The sequence below is a fragment of the Colletotrichum abscissum genome, assembly GCF_030869225.1.
Source record: "Colletotrichum abscissum strain IMI 504890 chromosome Unknown Scaffold_20.1, whole genome shotgun sequence".
Taxonomy (NCBI): Eukaryota; Fungi; Ascomycota; class Sordariomycetes; order Glomerellales; family Glomerellaceae; genus Colletotrichum; species Colletotrichum abscissum.
In genome coordinates, this window is record NW_026850099.1 from 526,197 (window position 1) to 547,150 (window position 20,954).

General features: G+C 54.1%; 7 protein-coding genes across 7 annotated transcripts; 2 read left to right on the forward strand and 5 right to left on the reverse strand.

Moving 5' to 3' along the window:
• Positions 1 to 27: 27 nt before the first annotated feature.
• CABS01_08779 (AMP-binding enzyme) lies at positions 28 to 3,867 on the reverse strand (the record flags this gene model as incomplete). Its single annotated transcript, XM_060542137.1, has 1 exon — positions 28 to 3,867. One exon carries the CDS (start codon positions 3,865 to 3,867, stop codon positions 28 to 30), a length of 3,840 nt encoding a protein of 1,279 aa, XP_060401027.1.
• Positions 3,868 to 5,612: 1,745 nt separating this feature from the next.
• Positions 5,613 to 7,595, forward strand: CABS01_08780 (LCCL domain-containing protein; the record flags this gene model as incomplete). The annotated part of the gene is made up of 1 exon (XM_060542138.1): positions 5,613 to 7,595. One exon carries the CDS (start codon positions 5,613 to 5,615, stop codon positions 7,593 to 7,595), a length of 1,983 nt encoding a protein of 660 aa, XP_060401028.1.
• Positions 7,596 to 7,845: 250 nt separating this feature from the next.
• On the reverse strand, positions 7,846 to 8,276 carry CABS01_08781 (uncharacterized protein; the record flags this gene model as incomplete). The annotated part of the gene is made up of 2 exons (XM_060542139.1): positions 7,846 to 7,946; positions 8,030 to 8,276. 2 exons carry the CDS (start codon positions 8,274 to 8,276, stop codon positions 7,846 to 7,848), a joined length of 348 nt encoding a protein of 115 aa, XP_060401029.1.
• Positions 8,277 to 10,070: 1,794 nt separating this feature from the next.
• Positions 10,071 to 10,857, reverse strand: CABS01_08782 (uncharacterized protein; the record flags this gene model as incomplete). Its single annotated transcript, XM_060542140.1, has 2 exons — positions 10,071 to 10,460; positions 10,519 to 10,857. The coding sequence occupies 2 exons, from the start codon at positions 10,855 to 10,857 to the stop codon at positions 10,071 to 10,073; spliced, it is 729 nt and encodes a 242-aa protein (XP_060401030.1).
• A 1,863-nt stretch (positions 10,858 to 12,720) lies between these two features.
• CABS01_08783 (phospholipase/Carboxylesterase superfamily protein) lies at positions 12,721 to 13,554 on the forward strand (the record flags this gene model as incomplete). The annotated part of the gene is made up of 1 exon (XM_060542141.1): positions 12,721 to 13,554. One exon carries the CDS (start codon positions 12,721 to 12,723, stop codon positions 13,552 to 13,554), a length of 834 nt encoding a protein of 277 aa, XP_060401031.1.
• A 413-nt stretch (positions 13,555 to 13,967) lies between these two features.
• On the reverse strand, positions 13,968 to 15,393 carry CABS01_08784 (uncharacterized protein; the record flags this gene model as incomplete). Its single annotated transcript, XM_060542142.1, has 2 exons — positions 13,968 to 15,043; positions 15,093 to 15,393. The coding sequence occupies 2 exons, from the start codon at positions 15,391 to 15,393 to the stop codon at positions 13,968 to 13,970; spliced, it is 1,377 nt and encodes a 458-aa protein (XP_060401032.1).
• Positions 15,394 to 16,111: 718 nt separating this feature from the next.
• On the reverse strand, positions 16,112 to 18,809 carry CABS01_08785 (WD domain-containing protein; the record flags this gene model as incomplete). The annotated part of the gene is made up of 6 exons (XM_060542143.1): positions 16,112 to 16,151; positions 16,260 to 16,404; positions 16,459 to 16,939; positions 16,996 to 17,399; positions 17,453 to 18,473; positions 18,636 to 18,809. 6 exons carry the CDS (start codon positions 18,807 to 18,809, stop codon positions 16,112 to 16,114), a joined length of 2,265 nt encoding a protein of 754 aa, XP_060401033.1.
• Positions 18,810 to 20,954: the final 2,145 nt, after the last annotated feature.

The window sequence follows — 20,954 nt, forward strand, 5'->3', positions numbered from 1 at the left end:
TATCAGCCAAATGATGATCCGAGATGATCAAATAGGCTCATCTCTAGGCTCAATGAGCACCTCGTTGACAGCAACATGTTCTGGCTGACACAGAGCGTACACAATCGAAGAAGCTACATCCTCGGCGTCCAGGACCTTGGCACCAGTAGGCTCGCCGTACTTCTTGATAGCCTCAGCGTCTGTAGAGATACCCAGCAGCTCTGTGGCCGTGTTGCCAGGTTGAATAGATGTGACGCGGAGACCCGTACCGGCCGTCTCGAGACGCAGGCTCTGCAGAGTTGCTTCCACAAAGAACTTGCTAGCAGAGTAAACACCCAGGCCGGGGAAGACCTTGCGGCCAGCGTCGGACGAGATGGCTACAATGTGACCCTTTCCTCGGCCCAGCATGCCAGGGACCGTAGACGACAAGCAGTGCAAGAGACCCTTGCAATTGACATCGACAGTGCGCTCCCACTCGTCAGTCTGGTTGTTCGCCATCATGGTGAAGTACATGACACCGGCGCAGCTGACCAGAATGTCGACCGGTCCAAGCTTGTCAGCTGCCGCCTGCATGAGCGACTCAACGTCTTCCTTCTTCGTCACATCCGTCTTGTGAATGAGGACCTTGCCGCCAGTGCCAGCAAGCTTGGCCTTGACACCTTCCAGGGCTTCCGTTCGTCTTGCCGCAAGAGCGACATGGGCGCCCTCCTTAGCCAGCCCAGCTGCAACAGCTGCACCGATGCCGGAAGAGGCACCAGTGATGACGGCGACCTTGCCAGCCAGACGACCCTTGTTGACGCGAGATGTAGCTCCGTTAGCGTTTGCTCGGCGCGGAGGTCGAGAGAGCCAGCCTCTCGCGCAGAAGTGTCGAGTGTAGGTCTCGAGTAGATCAGTATCGATCTTGGGGCGAGGCAGGTTGTACTTGAGCAAAGCGGGAGCCGTAGCCTCGTCCTTGAGGACGGTCACAGCCTTGAGAGTCTCTGCGGTAGGCATACCACCACGAAGGATGTCAACGGTGAAAGGGACGTCGCCTGCAGTGCCGAAACCTCGCTTCTTGGTCCACAACTCCACCCAATCGTCCCAGGGCACGCGCTCGGTCGGGAAACCGAGCTCATTCAGGCTGTCGAAGATGTAGTTCGCAGACACTGGGTTGGGGTCACCAAGGTGGTAGACCAACTGCTCAGAGTCGGTGTGGTTGGCGAGAGTCGTGATAGCTGCGCTGACGAAATCGACAGGCGTCATTTCGGCGAACCATTGGTCAACATACGGCGCCGTCTTGAGGTGTAACGACTCGACGATCAGGGCGTTCAGAAGATCCCATGCGTTACATGAGCCTGTCTTGCTATGACCACTGATCGTACCAGGGCGGTAAACCTTACACGGCATACCTCGACGAGCGGCCTCATAGACCAGCTTCTCAGCCACCCACTTGGTCTGTCCATATCCGTCGATCAGCTTGTCGGGAACATCGTCAATGTCAACCATGGCGTCTTCAGAGTGGCCTGCAACAGATGGTGTCAAAACACCATTTGTGGAAACGTGGTGAAGGGTGGCACCGCTCTTTGACGCCAGGCGTAGGATTTCTCTTGTGCCTCCGACATTGGGGCTTCTCAGTGCAGCATAGGGATAAACCAGGTTGACAGTCGCAGCAGCATGAATGATGACCTCAACACGGGAAACGACGTCATCATAAACCTCTGGGGCAAGACCGAGGTGCTCTCGCGATAAGTTTCCGGGCAGAACCTCCATTCTGTCGAGTAAGGAGTCTTCCCAGATGCCAAGATCAATCAGGTTCTTTCGGATTCTAGCCATTCCAGCAGCACGCATCTCGTCGGTAGGATCCGTGAAGCGGACGAGGCAGATAATGTGTGCCGAGGTGGTCTCCACAAGATACTTGAGAAGGAAGGCACCGAGGTATCCAGTTGCACCGGTTAAGAGCACGGTATTAGCATCATTCAGACGCCGCATAGGAGTGCCGTTGGATTGGATGTCGTCAGGCAGAATGGAATCAGCACGAAGGACGGCTGGGAGGTCCGCTTGAACAGCCGCCGTGTGACCATCACGAGCATCGCAAATCGCTTGCAGGTGTCCTTGCAGTGTTGGCGTACCCGCAAGAGGTGCCAGCGGAACCGGGAACCCAAACTCCTTAGCGAATCTGTTTGCTAGGTCTGCGAGAACAAGGGAGTGGCCACCAATATCGAAGAAGTCGTGCTCCTCGGTGATGGCACTATCAGGCATGTTGAGGGCAGCCGCCCACAGCTTCTTGACGGTTTCGATCTTGACCTTGGTGTTTTGCTCCTTTTCGCCATTGACTGCAAGCTTCGGGCTTGGCGGCGGCGGCAGGGCCTTCAGATCAGTCTTGCCGGAGACGCCGTGAGTAGGGAGTTGTTCAAGCTCCACCCAGTAAGTTGGAAGCATGTACAGAGCAAGATGCTCTCCAAGGACACGTCTAGCTGCAGGGCTGTATCCAGACTCGTCAATAACCACATCTCCTCGGCCCCGCTTGTCATCGTTGTCGCGAACGATATAGGCAACAAGTTGTCTTTCAAGGCCTTCTCCGTGAGAGGAGACAGCGCAGTCACTCACAGCCAAGTGCTTCACAATGGCGTTTTCGACAGCACCTGGCTGAACGGTGTAGCCACGGGTCTTGATCATACCGCCTGCGCGACCAGTGATCTCCAGAAGACCGGAGGGAAGGACTCTAGCGAGATCTCCAGTACGGTACATGCGTGCACCTTCTTTGTTGACAAAGGGATCCGGGTGGAATGCCTTGGCTGTTGTCTCTGGCAGGTTGAGGTAACCCCGCGCCAGGAGGTCGCCGCCCACATAGAGCTCTCCGCTGATATTGTTGCCAACCCTGTTACCGTCTTCGTCCATGATGTAGATGTTTTCTGGGTTCATCGGTGGGCCAACCGGGCAGACACGGGCTTCAAAGTCAATGAATGTGCTGATATCACCGGCTGCGACCTCGTGGGTCTCGCAAGCGCTGTAGACATTGAGAAACCTGGTTTCGGGCAGGGCCTTCATTCCCCTGCGGCAGAGGTCAGTTGTGACCACCTCGCCGTTCAACCAGAGAGACCGCAGCTTGGGCAGGCGCTTGCTCAAGTCAGGGTGACGAGACAAGACGGTTGCCAGAAGGGTAGGTGTCATGAGCGTGTCTGTGATTTGCCGAGACTCGAGCAAGTTGACAAGAGCTGATGGGTCGTAACTTGCACTGTCCGGAACAGCAAAGACAGTCGCTCCCCGCAATAAGGGGCGAAGCATCTCCCACACGAAGAACACATTGCAAGCTACACGATCTCCCGGTTGCAAATCGCTGAGACCAAATCTGAGGTCATATGAGAGCACTGCTGCCCTGTGGGGATTGCAGATGCCCTTCGGTTGGCCAGTGGTGCCAGAAGAGTATGAGACGAACATAAGGCGTTCGAGATCATCGCTGGCAGGCAATGGCGAAAGTTCGCCATTGGCGTGTCCATTGACTGTCGTTTTACTGGGCTCATCAATGACAATGATAGGCACTTCCGCCTTGATGTGGTTGACGTGTGCGCTTTGAGTGATAACCACTGAGGGCTTCGCGTCCTGGATGACATCGCGCAGGAGCCCAGAGGGGTATGCGAGCTCAAGTACCAGGAAAGCACCGCCCGCGCGAAGAGCTGCCAATGAAGCGATCACGTAGTCGGCGCTTCGGCTCATGAGCACACCAACGAGGCTATCTCTGCCGACTCCATAATCTCGACGCAATTGATCGGCAAGAGTCTGCGTCTCTTGGTCCAATTCCGCATAGGTAAAGGTTCGTGATTCATCTTCAAGGGCCACAGCGTCTGGGGTAGCCTTAGCCTGCTGCTCAAAGAGCGCGGCGATATCCTTGGTGATGTCGAGAATAGGCATGTTTATCAGTTGTTTGATAAGGGGTATATGGAAGACAACTTGACTGGTTGAAACAAAAAGGAATCACCTCTAGAGAAGCCGATGAGAGAATAAACGGGAAGAAAGGTCACAGACAGTGAAGTCTAGATCAAAGGTTGACTGTTGTAGAGGAGCAGATTAAGCTCTGGCGCCTTAATAAATGTGGCAGAACAACTGCAGTGTTGAGTCTGGGAGGGAAGGAGGTCACGAGACAAGTTGGTTGCGAGAAGCTCTTGCAACCACTCAAGTACTTAGTTGAGGCGAAGGAGTGACGCGGAAAAAGCAAGGCCAACAGAAGCGAAGGCGAAGGTGTGTACCTTGCTTGGCTACAAGGCCCTTACCGGCTAGAGGTTCCTCAACAAGAACGAGTCCCCCGCCGACGAAGCGTACACGTGTAGGGAAGAGACGGTAGCACATGCACACCGACAGCCGTCGCGAAGCGATGAAATGTCGGTACGGGATAGCCCAGTCCAGTCCATAGCATCCACTATCAGACACCATGTCCAATGAGGTACATGGTTGCCAAGTTGACCAGCAGTTTAAATGGGTCAAAAGAAGGCGATAGAAGCCAGGAAAGTTGCTGCATCCAACTCAGTCTAAGATGAAAGAGTGTGGAAGGCAAGGTTTAGCTGGATCGTTTGTCTACTATGTAACTATCAGTACCAGACAAAGCCCTAGCGCCATCAACCGCATTACTGGAGGCTGGGATTGATCCAACAGTGACCCTAAGCATATAGGCGGCGTAGGATGCCTCAATTGAGAGATTCACTCTCGATATTGCGGTAATTATATCGTGAGCCTGCAAAAAAGTCAACCTTGATGTTCCAAGCACATGTCAAAGTTGCAAGGGCGATGTCGGTGACGAAAAAAAGTCTAAACACGTGGGGGCCAGAGTGTCATTATAAGCATGAACAAGTGAGAGAGTTGCAGTTTGTCATTTAAAGCCAGATGAACGCGCAAGATCAGTCGCGCATCTGTCAAATGACTCGCCGTTTTTCCCGACAAACAGATGAGGGCGGCGTCTAGACTGCGCCACCAGATCGGTATGGGAGTCGGTCCGTCATGTGGCTGAGACTCGGCGTGGGGTATCGGTGGCTAGAGAGAGCGGGTCGCTTGCCCCTCCGACACCCGCTCGCCGCAGCTCCGAAGCAGGATGCAATTCTGTCCGTTTCTGGTCCACTAAAGCGGCACCCACGGTACGTACTCCCTCTTTTGACGTTGCACTTCGTCGCCACGCGGAACGCCGTGCAAGAGCAAGGACCACCCGATGCTCCACCTGCCAGGGCCAAGTCAGACAGGGAACAGAGGTGCTTCGGTGCCGCGGGATCGTCTGCTTCAGGATCACCTGGCTAATGCGGTTCCTGAGCTGTCCCTCAGCCACAGCGCTGTCACCCATAGGCTGCCGTTCTTTCGTCTGAAGTTTCCGAAGCCAATGCGTCGCCTCCGTGAGCAACTCGATGGGAGGCCAGCGAAACATTCGTTTCACGACCGAGAGAGCCTCGTCACTTGATAGCATCGCATTGATACTACGGTTCACTGCTCTTCTGGTATGACCTCTCGCCCGACCCCAATGCCGAGCCATCCTCTTGCTGACTGATCGTCATGGCGTAGCCGCCCTCGGTTTCCTAACCACTTAGGTCCTTAGGTCTCGCCCCTTGTCCGATCCGCCGAATCGTCGACGACTCACCTTACATATCTTGCCTAGCCCCCGCGTACATTCCTCCACTATGGATGACCGAAGACATGAGCAGGAACCGCTCTTGAGCATCATGGAGCGACAGCAGGCCGACGAGCCTACGAACCGGGCAAATACCACAGAACATCCCGATGCGCCGCTCGAGGATAGCCCTCGCCGCGAGCTCGAAGTCGATGACGACTCCGGCCCATCGACACCCCGGTTCATGCAGGACGATGGACACTGGAAGCGCTGGAGATGGGTGCCATTCCCGGTGCGCCGCATCGTGAAGGCTACCGCAAAATGGTCCAAAGGTCCGCCAAACCCACACGATTACGAGATCAAGCCCATCTTTCCTCAGGTTCAAGAGTTCCCTCTTGTGTTGGTTGATCGATACCTCCGAAAATTCAAGCACCGGGTCGGCATCGTTTTTCTTTACTTCGCCATTTGGATCATCACATTTGCCTTGGTCAAGAGGAGCGAGACATTCGCTACTGAGGTTGAAGGATGGGGAGCCCCCTCGCAGATTGGGTGTGGTGCGGCATACTGGACGAGAGGAAATAATTGCGGCCTCAATGGTGCGGACTGCCGCCCGTTCAATGGCAGCGGCTTTGCCTTCAGGTGCTCAGCCAACTGCGCCGGCTACATGGTCTTGAATCCAAGAGCGGTCGGAGACCAGGAGATTGTCTACCAGCCGCTTGTTATCGGCGGACAAACCGATAACACGAGCTCGCCGATTTACCGAGGTGATTCGTTCATCTGCGCCGCTGCGATCCATGCCGGTGTGATATCTAACGATAATGGAGGTTGTGGTGTTGTCCGCCTCGTTGGGCGAAACGAGAACTACTTGAGCTCGGAGAAGAATGGGATTGACAGCATCAGCTTTGACTCCTACTTCCCACTCTCGTTCACGTTCGAGCCTGGCATTCAATGCCGCGCCAAAGACCTGAGATGGAATTTGTTGGCGGTCTCGGTTGTTTTCACGACGGTCCTCTCTCTGTTCACGTCATCACCTTCCCTCTTCTTCTTCTCAATCTTTACTGGCATATTTTGGCATGTCGGGCTTGCCTCCGACCCCCCAAATCACTACTCGGTTGCGGACCTAGTATCGAATATCGTTGGCAAATACCTCCCGGCGATGTTCTGCGCCTGGGTTATGTTTGACAAGATGGGAATTCGACGAACGCTCAATGGGCTTACTGCTCAGGTGGAGAAGACGATCTTGTGGCTCGGTGGTTGCTGGGTTGGTGCGCTTACCAACTATACCTTTAGCTTCATTCCGATTCAGCGTCTGAATGCGCATGATCTGAACCAACAGCCGGGAGCAAAGGCGGCGTTGGCCATCATCATCATCGTCTTGGTGGTAATCACCGCCAAGCAAATCTGGTATTTTAGACAGGAGGGCCGTCTCCTGAAATACCTCAAGCTGTACCTCCTATTCGTGGCGGGTATCATTGTATGCCTTGTCCTGCCAGACCTGAGCCTGCGCATTCACCACTACATCCTGGCGTTACTCTTGCTCCCGGGCACGAGTATGCAGACCAGACCTTCACTGCTCTATCAGGGCATTTTAGTCGGTCTCTTCATCAACGGCATCGCCCGCTGGGGCTTCGACGCTGTTCTCCAGACACCTGCGGCCCTCCAAGGCGACGCTCAGCACGGGTCGGTCTTGCCCAGCATTCTCCCACCCGTCATCGACCTAGGTCAAGCTATGTGGAGCATCAACTTCACTTGGGCTACTCCTCCCGATGGAGCGCGCTACGACGGCATCAGCGTTCTTGTCAACGATGTAGAGCGCTTCCGTACCTACTTTGACGATGGACCCGTACCTCCAACGAGTTTCCTCTGGAGCCGCCAGGGCGATCTCGGCATGAACGAATACTTCCGTTTTGGATTCATGGAAGGCAGCGAGAGCTATGATTTTACGAAAGCTGGCATTTGGAATGCGGAAGGCAAATGGATAGACATGCAGCCGGGCCCTTCGATGATTAGGGGTCGGTCACTTGTAGATGATGACGAGAGCGTGCCACGGTGATCTTTGATGCGTGACGATCCTGCTTTTGCTTTAGATGTCTAGAATAGCGTACGAATCTCAAAGACCAGAGTTTGTTCACCATCGGAACTTTTTCGTTCTACTTTGATCAACCGACGAATTTGAGCAAAACTTGGACTCTTTTGATTGTAGTGGTATCTTAGTGTGAATGTGTACATGCTACCCAAAAAAAACAAAATACCAAAGTTCGCTCAGATTACTCCATCTTGTCTGCATCAAGATCACACCCCCTTTACGCTCCCTGTCTGCGGCGGCAAAGGGGACGACCACGCTCGAGCGTGTTCGGATCGCAATCCAACCTGCTGTCCTCAATGCAAGTCAAGCTTGAGCCGCCTATTTACGGAGAGTCTCATTAGCAAACGGCAATACATAAAAAGACCCATACTAGAATGCAAGGGGTTCGGAGTGAGTCTTACAATTGTTGATGCTGTCCGGAACACAACGGCCAGTCTGGCCGTTGACGTTGCAGACATCCTGCTTCAAGCTCGTGTTGGCGACGCAGCAGGCGCCGTTGGGGACGGGCCGGTTGGCGTTTGCGCCCTGGCGCTCCATCAGGAGGACGTCGCGGCGAGCTGCGGCCGAGGTAGGGTCCTCTACGGCTGCGGCGCTGGCGCCGATGGCCATGGTGAGGGCGAAGAGGGCGGTTTGGACAGTGAACTTCATGGTGCTTGGGTGTGTGGTGTTCGGCTTGGGGTATCTCGAGAAAAGAACCGATGAAATGAGAGGCTGTTTGTGATTTAAAGTTATGGATACAGTAGAAAGACGAAAAAGAGTGTCCGGCCGGCGGTAGAGAAGCAGAAGAGACTGAACTGTGGTGAAGGGGTCAGAGACAATCAAGGAGAGATGGGACGAGCGAGAATGGCTATTATATACGTCTGCTCAGGAGTTGGAGCATGAGGCCCGATTAAGCTTCCCCTCTCTTAAGTGTCAAGTCTATAAACCCGTAAAGGCGGCTCACGATGTGTCAAAACGAACACCTCCTGACTTCAGCCGGCCACTCTCAAACAAGCGAGCAACTCGACGCGAGGAGACCGAAGTATTCGGATTTTGGTTTCCAGGATCTTACCGACGGGATGATGAGCGATCTAATGCAAAATCCTGGCAAAAAATGGGGAGGGCCTGGTAACTCTCTCCCCTCTTCTCGGCTGAGCCAGCCGTAAGCGAATAGGAGCACATTTCACCCTCGCTTGCTCGTATCCAAAAAGCAGAGATCTTGAGCCTCAAGGAGAGAGAAGGGGAAAGAGAGCAAGAAGAAGAGGGCCTGTCGTCTCATGCAACATCCCAAAAGGGATCGAAGCCAAAAGAAGCTCAAGTACGGATGAGACGAACAGGGGTGAGGGAAAGGGCTCATTTCTCTATTTTGGCAGCCTCTCCGTCACAATGCTTGAACGCACAGGTCCAAATATGGATTAGTCCAAGGGATGTGTTCGGGAGATGCGGCGACGATGTGACTGTTTGGGGTTTTGCGGTGTAAGATGGTGGGAATTTTTTTCGTCTGGACAGTCGATGAAACGTGTAAGAGGCAGGGGGGTTAGTCGTGGGCTTCCCCTGCCTTTCGGCGAATCGCCGTCGGTAGAAGAGGCCGAATTTGGGGGAGGCGTGACTAAGAGAATTTGAAAGCTGACTCTTCCTGAGATGCACGGGAGGAAGAGAAGATAGACTTCAATTTTTCGGTCACTGGCGTGTAAGTGAATTAGGTAGGCTGAGGTGGGTATTGAAAATGTGCCTTACGAGATCCTCGGTGATCACCGCGACGAGTGACTATTTGGGTTGGGTGTTTCTATGAAGTATCTGCAAGTGCACACTATGTAAACCGTCCAAGCAAATGACACAGGACCGTGGTCTAGAACATATTGGGTGATGAGAAAGATCTGCCGAGTCTATCACACATCGTGGGGTATCGTCCCAGTGACAACCATTTGATCCACCAAACAATACGCATCCCCGATATCTGCCGTCCGATCTCAGATGGCATGTAGATCATCTTCGGACTTCAATAGCCCGGGAGTCGTGGGACTGTTCTCATGTTCAGCAAAAGTCTTACTGGCTTGCTTCTATGTTGAACGTGAAAACAGAGCTCTGACAACTCAAGAGGTGCTTCTGGCACGGTGTCAGACGTAAGCAGTTTAGAGCAAGACCTTTGCAATCAGCTGCAGAATATTCGTAGCCGACCTAGTTGTGCCTCTGGGACGGAATCAATCAACGAGCTGTCGACCTTCAAAGTCGCAACGACAGTACGTGAGCAGTGACGTGCTTCACGCCCAACTATATGTTAAAAGCACTGTCACTTTCCGATGCAAGCTTGGAATCGCAAGAAGACTGGTTGAAAGTTGCTTTAAACATTTATTGAGAATATCCTCGCGAGCCACCAGAGCCCAAAACGAGTTTTGCACCAACCCACCCCCTGGTCGGCTACATTAATCTGGACCTCACTTCTATGAACCAGGTGAACCTCCTTTACTCCTCGTCCTCCTCCTCAGCAACCTCAGCAGCCTCGACAACAGCCTTGCTCGCCGTCTTGGTTCCCTTCTTACCCGTACCCTTGGCCCCGGCAGCGCCAGCGTTTCCGCCGGCGGCCTTGATGGACTGGTCAACAACGTCACCGGCCTTCGTGGCAGTGGCATCATCCTTGGGCACCTCGCTGGCGGCTGGGTTGTCGGTGGAGGCGTTGAACTTGAGGGCGGTCGCGGGCTTGCCGGCGTTGGCGACGTCGTCGGCAATGTTCTTGTTGAGCTTCTTGGTCTCCTCGTCCAGCTTGGCAGTCACGTTCTTGCCCTGCGCCTGCTGGGCCTGCAGGCCCATGACGGTGGCCGTGAGCTTGAGGACCTTGTTCTGGATCTTTGCGCGCTGTAGTACCATGTTAGTCGCCTGTTTCGATCGATAGAAGAAGATCTCGATATCTTACCTGAAGGGCCAGGGCGTCCTCGCCGGGTGCCGTCTTTGCGATTTCAACATTGTAGGCACCGCGCTCGGCCTGGTTGGCAATCTTGTTGACGTTGTTGAGGAAAGCGAGATCCGCCTTGTCGACGGTGGACAGGTCCGTCGGCAGACCGCTCAGCTTCTGGAGGGCATCCTCCTTTGCGGTGCCGGCATTCTTGCCGCTGATGGATAGCTCGTCAAAGGTCTTGGCCGTCGCGAACACGGCGGCGCGCTTCTGGAGCTTGCTGCCAGACGAGGAGATGTCCCGGGAGGGGGCGGCCGAGGCAACGGCGACGAGAGTAGTGAGAACGGCGGAGAACTTCATTTTGTCTCAGTGTTTAAAATTGTTTATAAGAAAAGAAGGGTAATAATAGAAAGGAATTGATTATAGATGTTTTTTGAGCGAAAGACGGGTCTGTTGGAAACGACAGCACAGCTGTGAAGAAAGAAAAAGTGAAGGTATTGGAACTGAGGCAAGAGATATTGAGTTGATGAAAGAGCTGGGTATCCGAACAGCCCGGCGGGATGTCTGACGATCTTATAGATCGAGTGGAGGCCTTCCTCCATCACTGCCTTACCTACACCTAACAAGCTCATCTCAATGTTGTCTCTCCATCCATGGAAGAGCATTGACGCCACAGGACGAACGTTCGGCGGCGCCGTCGGAAGTGACCAACTCTCGTCAGCGTGTAACGATTCCCGCTTCTCGTCTTCTTCCTCGAAAGAGGTAAAGAGAAGAGCGAGGAAGCAGGGCTGGCGGCGGGCGCGGAGGCCGTTTCAGGGTGAGATCATTCCGTGCTGGGGTCTATGGACAATCATCTTGTACAAACATAGATCGGGTCCTTCGCTGCCTTGCGGCGAAGAAGACTATCCGAAAGAGACGGAAATTGGAGGAGAGAAAGGGAGTCTGGAGACCCGACAAGCGGTAACCACACTGGTGGATCGTCCCTCTAGACGTCCAAAGACGCGGGTGCCGGGGCCTTCCTTGCCCAGGATGGAGGCTGAGCCTCAATGCCATCCCCTCCACACCTAGCCGTCTTGCATGTCGTCTCATGATGTGATGGCGACGAGTAAGGTACAGACGTTGGAGAGAGGGGGGAAGGACACGAGAAAAGGCCTCGAGTCAGCCGGCGCAGCGCAGCGTTGTGCGTGCTTTTGCTGCGACGAACACGCAACCACTTGGCCACGAGGGAACCGCCGCCGCCTGAACTGTGCGGGAAGATTGCAGGACAGCCAGCACGGAGTGCTCTGAGGGAGATTGAGGTTGTTGGCTGACGGCGGTGCTGAAGTGCGGCTCTCGCTCATGCGAGAGGAAAAGTCAATCTTGAGACGAGTTTTACTGATGTTTTTGACAGCCTGAACCTAGAAGAAGAGATGAGATTGGTGTCTGTGTGAAGAGCAGCTATGAGCGTTCGAAGGTCAGATTTAGCCGCTAGGTCTTTCAAATCCATCAGAAAGATGAATATCTAAACTTCTCCCCCAGACTTAGTGTCCCGCATGTGTCCCTGAAGAAAGTAATTATGGATAGATTGTAAGGTTATTGCCCCCCATATTACACGCTCACGGGAAACATACGGTGGGCTAGAAATATTAGGTAGGCGGGAGGGAAGTGATTAAAGTCAGCCCTACAGTGATTGCAAGCATTGAGAGGCTGAAAACTGTTAATCTATCACACATGGCGTTTGAAGCTTGAATTTCGTCGGGGAAAAGTGGAGACGGCGGTTGGGTTATTTTCTGCCTGTTAATTTACGTCTTGTTCCTCCACTCACACAACGCTCACTCGCCGCTGCGTGAGCAAGAAAAAAAGCTCGTGTCACTGAGAGTTCAAAGTTCAAACTCCCAGTGCCGAAGGTCCCGCCCCACTTGGAGATAACTTCACCTCATCCGACCTGACTGCTCAAACCATCCACACACGCCTAGTCCTGCCCACCTCACGCGATCAACACTTCACCAGGCCAACCCAGCCCGTAAACACTAAACATACGCGGCTTGTCGGACTTTATTCCTTCTCATCGCCAATTATCAAATCCCGGCCGAAAGAAAAGCCCAGAACAACAAGGGTGTACTCTCGCCCAACTACTCAACGCATCACGTTTCTCAGAAACCGCAGACTTTCCACTCACACTCAACCCAAACGCCAAGACCACAATCCAGACTCACGCCAACAACCTAGACAACAACCAAAAAAATGCCTCCCCGGATCCCAACCCCAGAAGACTTCACCCAAGTCCAAAAAGTCCTCCCCCTAACCCTAGCCTTCCCAAACCCCCCGGAATCCACCACCGCAATCCTCCTCCTCTTCCACGGCCTAGGCGACTCCGAGGTCCCCTTCGCCTCCTTCGCCCGCGCAATGTCCCTCCCGGGCGTCCTCTCCATCTCCCTTCGCGGTCCCTCCCCGCTACCCCCGTCCATGCTGCCCGATGACGGGCCATCCACCTCCTCCGCAAACTCCTCCGGCCACTTCCACTGGGGCGACGACATCACCTTCGACCCCTCCACAGACGCCCTCGCCACGGACCCTGGCTTCTCCAAATCCTCAACCCTCGTCGTAGACCGCCTCATCCGCGACACCCTCGTCGCCCGCTGCGGCTGGGAACTCAGCGACATCATCCTCTTCGGCTTCGGCCAAGGCGGGTCCCTGGCCTTGGGCATCGCATCGCAGCTCCGTCTCGGCCCAAAAGTCGTAGACGTGACTGAGTCCTCTGATCCCACGGCTGCTTCCTCTGCATCCAAACCCAAGAGGAATGACAGCCACTTTGACGAAAACACCCTCAAGGGCGTCCTCTCGATCGGCGGTCCCCTGCCACCCTCCATGGTTCCCACGGTCAGCACGCGGGGCAAGTGCAAGACGAAAGCGTGTCTTGTCCAGCTCGACGACGACGCCTTTGATGCCGTTAAGGAAGAGTTCCTCGATGTCAGGGTCGTCAAGTGGAAGAGGAGGGACGTGGCCATGCCCCGTGATCGGGACGAGATGTTCCCCTTGATGAAGTTCTTCGCAGAATGCCTCAAGAGCGGTTGGTGAAGTGACCCTCAGCTTGATGAGTTACGAATCGAACCGGACACACGGACTCGACTAACTTTACTGACGGTTCCTCAGCGTTGACCGCGCTTTGGATGATGACAGACTTGATCCTTGCTTAGTTTACTAAACTTATAGAGGAGCTTGGGTGGCTGGCTGGCAGACAAAGGAGTGACGTGAGGTTCGTCGTTCCTAATCACATGGAAACTTGGATCATGTCACTCCTCATTCAAGTGCACAAGGTCTGAGGCGTTGATGAGCATATGGGATACTAGTTATTGACTGTTGAAAAACGCCTCCGAGGATCGTGGCTACGGACTATAATCATAAGGCTATTCAACGGTTTGTTTCTTTCTCTTCATTTCCTTCTATTCGCCCCCAGAGATGGAGTCGAATCTACGCCATCAACTGCGCGATCATTGTAGCGGGGCCGGTGCTGTCGAAGCACGGCCAATGTCTCCCAACTGGTGGGGGTTCGGCTTCTGGTTCTCGGGTGCCGGAGTCGCTGCGCTTGGTTGCATTGCGTGTTGCTTTGGTTCGCCCTCATCAACCTTGACCGTGGGATCTCCGCTGAGAGCATGCGGAGCTGTCTGGCCCTGCATACTAACCGTTTGGTCGTCGTGGACGCTGTGGGGTACTGCTCGTGTACTGACTGGCGCCATGACATCCTGGCTAAGCCTGTGATCGTGTACAGGAGCGGCCGTCTTGGTTGTCAAGTCATTGTGTACCGTGTGCTCCGTTGGCTCTTCAGCTACGTTGACGGTGGGATCCTGGTGAACGCTATGAGGGAGGCTGGCAGCCGGTGTCGCTGTCTTGGGATCTATATTAATCTGATGAGGGGAGAGCCGTCGAGCCACTTGAACTATTGGGTCCTCGTGGACAGTATGCGGATGAATCTCCTCAGCAATTCCAAAGAGAGGATCATTGTGAACAGTATGCGGGAACTGTCTGTTTCCAACTGGCCTCTTTTGGTCTTGACTGAGCCGGTGGGGCTCAGCGAAGTCAGCCACCGTGACGCGAGGATCTTGGGAACCCAGAATCGGACTCTGACTTTGCTGGGTGTCCGGAGTTCTCGCAGGAGTGTGTTTGTTGCTAGTAGGAGGAGGCAATTGCTGGGAACTGGCTTCCGGGGTAGCCTTCGCCGGCGGACTTTGTGGCTTTGCTCTCTCCTTTGAACTACCGGATTCAGGTAACTCGACAATTCTCGGTAGGCTCTTTTCCTTCATCTGCATCTGCGCGGGCGATTCATACGGATGGTTGGGCTGAGGCTTGAAGCGACGAATCTCAACTGGTGGAGGCCCTGGCGAGAAAGGGTAAGTGTTAAACTTTTTACATATTTTCTCTCGCACCAGGACTTCATTGTGATTCCCCATCAGAGTCCAGAATGGGTGGGCGCAGGCGTGAAGTTCGTCGTCCTCGGTGCTACCCGTGATGGCATATCGGTTCCGAATGTCACCACGTTGGTTGCTGAGCGGCCTTCTCCAGTTGCACACTGCAGCAGTCAGGGAATGCCTACAAGGTTTTTCAAAGAGTTTCCTTACTCAGAGAGCTCAGGAAACAAGACCAACATGGACTGCTGCAACCACCTGAAGGCGGAGTCAAGGGGTCCTCGCCATAGGCAGCTCGCTCGAGTCTCTCGGCGGTACGAGCATATACCATGCATGGGCATAGCGCTGCTTCTGTAGTAACCTCTCGTTGCTTCGCCAGCCAATTGTGCGATCGGACCTGTCCCATGATGGGCTGTTTGTCTGGCTCTCGTCGTTGTACTGTCTCCGTTGAATTGTTCTCGCGCCTCCGTTGCCCTGCGCTGCTAGATGCTCGCGTGTTTTTGGGTCGATCCATGTTGATCGGAGGGTGGATAATGCAATCTGAAGAGGAAGGTCGATGATGTAACTAGTGTCAAATGACAGACCTAAGTAACCAAGACGGTAGACAATGGACGGTTCCTAGAAGTTTGGAGTTAGATGGATGATGGACGTCAATGAGCGATGTTAGTCTGTGGTAGTTGGGGGTTACTGGAGGGAAAGGTACAGTTCCTTTCTAGCAAAGTCTCAAGCAGGCAGTGTGCACTTGCAAGATGCTAAAAAGGCTGGTCCTTCCCGGGTTGACGTCGCTGCCGCAGTCTTTTGCCACAAATACGCGAGAATTGCCTCTGTCCAGACCAGGCTCGGCATGCACACGAGAGATTGCCTTCCACCCATTTTGCCACTCGTTTATGGCGGAAAGAAGCAGGGCAAGATTCTTGACTATGCGCGGTTCAAGTGCCTGCTTCCTCGTTCCATGACAGTGAACAATGCTCGCACCAAGGAACTGTGCAAGCCAGCAATCAGCACCGCTACGATGACAGTCTTGATAATAGGGACGGTAATACAACATTGATCGTTCTAATTTCAGTGAGCCAACCCAATCGTGGTGGTATCCACGAACGGCTCCTGTCACCTTACTCTTATACCGCAGCCCAAAATGCGCCATGACACCATAGTATGTTGATGAAAGGGGGTTTAATTTCCATTCCGATTCCGAACCTGCTCTACTCGGCCTTGAGTCGCACCGCAGTCTGCTATTCCTCGGCACGCTCTTCATCTCTCCAGCCATTCGAACTTCGAGAAGCGCCGTTATGTAATGATCTTAGAGCTGTGCTCCGAGTCTTATTCGACCATCTGGGCGGTGTCAGCGATAATAAACGAGGATTTTTATGGCAAACTCACATTTTGACCTTGCCATCGTCGCCACATGAAGCCAGCATACAAGGGTCTGCGGGGTTCCAGGCGACAGCGTTAGTCCGAGGCTGATGCCCTTCGAGTCTCTCCACTGCAGCGCCGCTAATCTTGTGCCAGATGAGGATGTTTCCATCTAAATGCAGTTTATCAGTGTCTGCCATCATACACTCAGCCACTCTTCACATACCTTCACTGCCGCTTACAACGAAGCTCTCGTTCGCGCCGCCAAAGGCACTCCGAATTATGAAGTCGCCCCCAGTGTGACCCAAGAACTTCTGGACCGACGTTCGGTTTACCAGATCTATCAGTTGCAGCTCGCCATCCTTTTTGTTAAGGAGCAAATGCTGTGAGTCTTCGCTAATACTCACGCATGTCGGTCGCGACTTGACCTCCATTTCGTACTCTAGCTCGCGTGTGAAGGCGTTGTAGACGTGGATCTTCTGTTCGTCGTCGACAGCCACGAGCCAGTGACCGTCCGGAGAACCACAGATGTCCTGAACTCTATGCTTTTTGCCCCATTCGCACATCATTTCGCCAGAGATACTCCACGTACGTAAGCCGTGTTGCTTGTCTAGAGATCCGGTAACAAAGGTCTTGCTGTCCGCCGCCCACACACAGCCACTCGCAGGCTCCTCAAATCGCTCGAGCTTCATAACTAGCTCTCCAGTCTACGAATTTGTTAGCACCAGGATCGAGGGAAATTCGGTGAATGGAGATTACGCACCGTGGTGTCCCACAGCCTGGCATACTTGTCCTGTGAGCATGTGACGATCATGGAGTCATCAGGGCTCCAGGACAGACCACCGACACCCTGAGCATGCGGGCGCAAGATTTGAGAGACTGAGAAAGAAGGCAAGTCCCAGATGACGACAGCTTCGCCACTTCCGCAAGCAGCCAGTCGCTGGCCGTCGTGAGAGAACAAAACTTGCCAGACTTCGCCAGTCAAGTCTGTGAGCTCCAACGCGACGTCAGTAGGGAAGTGACTCCGTTCACAATAGTGATCCGAGTATAATGAAGGAGATGATGCGGTTGTATGCCAGAGGCAGCTGTCTATTTGGCTCTGCTTCACCTGCTGCAGAAGAACGGCAAGACGATTCTCTGGCAGCATGACCGAGGGCGAGATGCATTCTATCCTTTTGTCAATCACTCTATACGTCACTATAGGCATCGGTGATACTCACTGGACAGTTCAGACAGCAGGACCTTTCTCGACTGGCCGTGAGCACCATCCCATTCGGCTTTGGCCTTCAAGTCTTCTGTTGACTGGCACATGAGAAGACTGGAGAGGAAATGGAGCTTTTGAGTATCTTGGTATAGCGGCGTCAGTTCGGTTCGCAGCACCATCAGGGCCCGGGAGGTATCTCGCTGCTCCAACAACTCGAGAAACTTTTGTTGCCGCAGCCAAAATCGCATGACATTCCGGTCAGAGCCAGGGGCTAAGACGAGACCATTCCCGGGTTGGCTTCGATCTTCGGACATGACGGCTCCGAAAAGCAGCTCTTCGGCTTCACCCCACTCGCCGCTAACGACTGCGCTCCTAAAGGCGGCGACCGTCGGGCTCTCTAGCTCGTAGCCGCTGTCTTTGCTCACGCTCTCGGCAGCACCCTGGTATCCCATGTCGGACAGAGCCTGTATGAGTATGCGGGTGACCTCCTCGCGATCATGTCCATAGTAGGTTGAGGGAACGGATGTCTGAGCTTCCTTGTCAGAACGGGATGACCCGTTCAGGGCAGCGGCTTTGCGGGCACCATTTGTCGCGGAGGCAGTCAGTGGGGCTTCCGTCGTTGCGCCGTTGGAGTACGTCCTCGACGTTCCATTTGAGGCAGCTCCATCGCCGTCTGAGATCATGGTGGAGTCTCCTCTTCTGCGTTTTGAACGATGTAAGCCGATTGGACTGGCAGCCGCGGACGAGGTAGGAGAGTCTCCCCGGTCCGCGTCGGAAGCTCTTCGTCTACGGCCCAAGACCTGACGGGGCGCCGAGGGAGATGCTATCGCTTCGGAGACAGTCGAGGAGAGTTGGACGGCGGTCGCTTGGTAGTGGCTCGAAGTTGTAGAATCGTCAGAAGAGGAGGGGCGGGAAGCCGCGGGGGCTTGGGTCGGAACTGCGGTTGAAGATGTCTGGTGCGGCGGGGTGGGCACTTGTTGGTTGGCTGGAATAAGATGGGAATTGGAATTCGGATTGTAGTTGGGGTCCAGGTCGGCCTACGTTACCGCGGGAAGGCCCCGCGGTTGCTCTGGTCGGTCGATATCTTGGAAGGGACGGCGACGCCTATGTTATGGTAGGAATGTTGTGGCGAGTGCTTTGTCGCCCGGCGTTTAATTACAGAATAGCTCGCGAGAGGGTCGTGGTGCGGACGGACGGACTTGTGGGCGGACGGTGCAGTAGGCGAAGCAGATGAGGTGCGTGAGATGGGAGGCCGAGGTCTGGGAGCTGAGAGGAGGTGCGTGAGGAGGGAAGAGAGAGCGAGGGAGAAACGTAGGCCGTGAGACGTAAGGTAGTGTAAGATGGGAGGTGAAGCTTTGAAGTTTGGAGTTCATGGATGCAGGTGTCGGGGTTGCTAGATGGCAGAGGTCATAGGTAGACGTCTCCTTACCTTCCAGGTTCCAATACCTCAATCCCGGTGATGGGTTGCACTCTGTACCTTCTCTGTAAAGTGTTCGGTAGCACAGTACCTCTGCAGACGCAGCCTTCACTTGCCGGGAGAGGTCGCTACGTAGGCTAGGAGAGACCCGTGGCTAGCAGGGGCACACTGCTGCAGCACCCTGACTGGGCAAACGCTGGGACAAGCGGGCAGGCAGATGACGGGATGCTTTTCGATTGGACACCCGGCAGTGTCTCTGCGCACAAAGGTGGAGACGGATGACCTGCTTGCTGGGGTGGTTGGAGGAACGACTCACTAAACGCAATCTGGGACAGTGAAGCTCACTAACACACCACCCAAGAACACCAGAAGGATCTCAACCCGCCTTACCTTACCTTAAACGACCAGACTGAGAGGGGGGAGAGGGTCACATGCTTAGCTAGTATCTCTCTCATGAATCAGTGAAGTAGAAGGGCGGTTTACAATAGATGATCTATAACGTTCTCTCGCGTCAGTACAAATGGCTGGGGAAGCTTATCAGTCGGCTCGGTGGATATCTCCGAGAGAGAGCAGAAGTTATGTACCGGTATTCCGTAGGTTACCTTACTTACCTTCCAGCGGTGGTACCTGAAGAACATTGACAGTCATACACTTAGCGAGACGTTCCCAAATTACACCAGTTGCTGTCGTCAATATGACGAGACGTTCATCTTTCAAAGTGTCTCGGCACAAGGCATTGTCCATATCGAAAGTGTGGACGAACATGCAGTCTGCCGTCAGCCGTCTTGATCGAGGTTGCATGTCGCACTGCCGGCCACTTAAACGCACCTCAGCTGCCAGAAAGTCTCCAACGCATCAACGCCTCGTGGAAGTGCCCTGGCCCAGCTCTTCACCGGTTCCTTATCGCCATTCGTCTTTTCGGTCCGGGTGTTGAAGCAACGAACCCTTGTCCAGGTGGTATGCAACTTGCTGCAGTATCTTGCGTCCAGCTGCAGAAGACTGAGGGTTGATTCAAGCCTACCTAAATTGCCAGGCAATAGACTACAGCAAAGCTCCCAGGGAAGCGCCAGTAGACACTTTTACTTTTTTGTCAGTTGAACTGGATTTTGGAGGTACATATTGCCCTTTGCTCACAGTCAGCTTATGCCGAGGTGCATGTATTCTTTGGTGTGTCGGAAAAACTTAGGTTTCAGACATTGCTTGGGCAGACAGGCAGGAGGTAATAGGTAATCAGAGATACAAGACGAGCAACGACTGGTTGAAGGTGACTAAATTCTGAGCATCTCTAGACTTACGTATTGCAATCCATGTTACTCGCCGGCGTAAACATCATTGCAAATGCTACTCGTCTGGCACTTGCGTGGCACAAGTGACGTACGCTTAGGCACCTACATTTTGTTCCAAAATGTCTAAAGGTGTGAGAAGTGCGGTGTACGGCGTACCCAAGGTGTGCTTCCCAAGAGACCAAGGTGTGTCAGGAGCTGTCCTCGGTGTGCGTAGCCGTGTACACTACCTTCCTAAGGCCAGCCCGTCACGTGTGGCACCTGTGCCCAAGTGGGAGAAGTGGGAGGTCGCCTGCCAGCCCAACGCCCCGCCAAATGCTGTTTCGCTGCGCCTGTGGTTGTAGGCAGAGTGACAGGGGGCTACGACACCGGTGGGGACCGGACGCATGTGGCTGGTGCGTCAGGGATCCTAGGCACACCTACAGGACTCTCAGTCTCGGAACAGCAGCAGCAACAACGTATGCACCAAGTACGGATAGGCTCTTGACATCTGTGATCTGGGCCCGGTGCTTGCGACGTCCGCCTCCCACCATCCCTCAACCAAAACACCTGCAAACTTGCAACTTGCACGATACCTCGCATCTTTGCTGATATACATACCCGTCGACGCCGACACAAAGGTGGTACAACGACTGCCCTCGACTTGTTCTGCGCTCCCGCCCTCTTCCTCACCTCCTTCTCGAACCCCAACCCCCCTTTCCGGGAGCTTCCACGTATTGCGATTCAGGAGCCATCTGCGACACTACTCTCGACAAAGAAGTCTGTCCTCGACTCGACCCTCTCCTCTGCCCAACACACGACCACCGCATCTCCCCAAA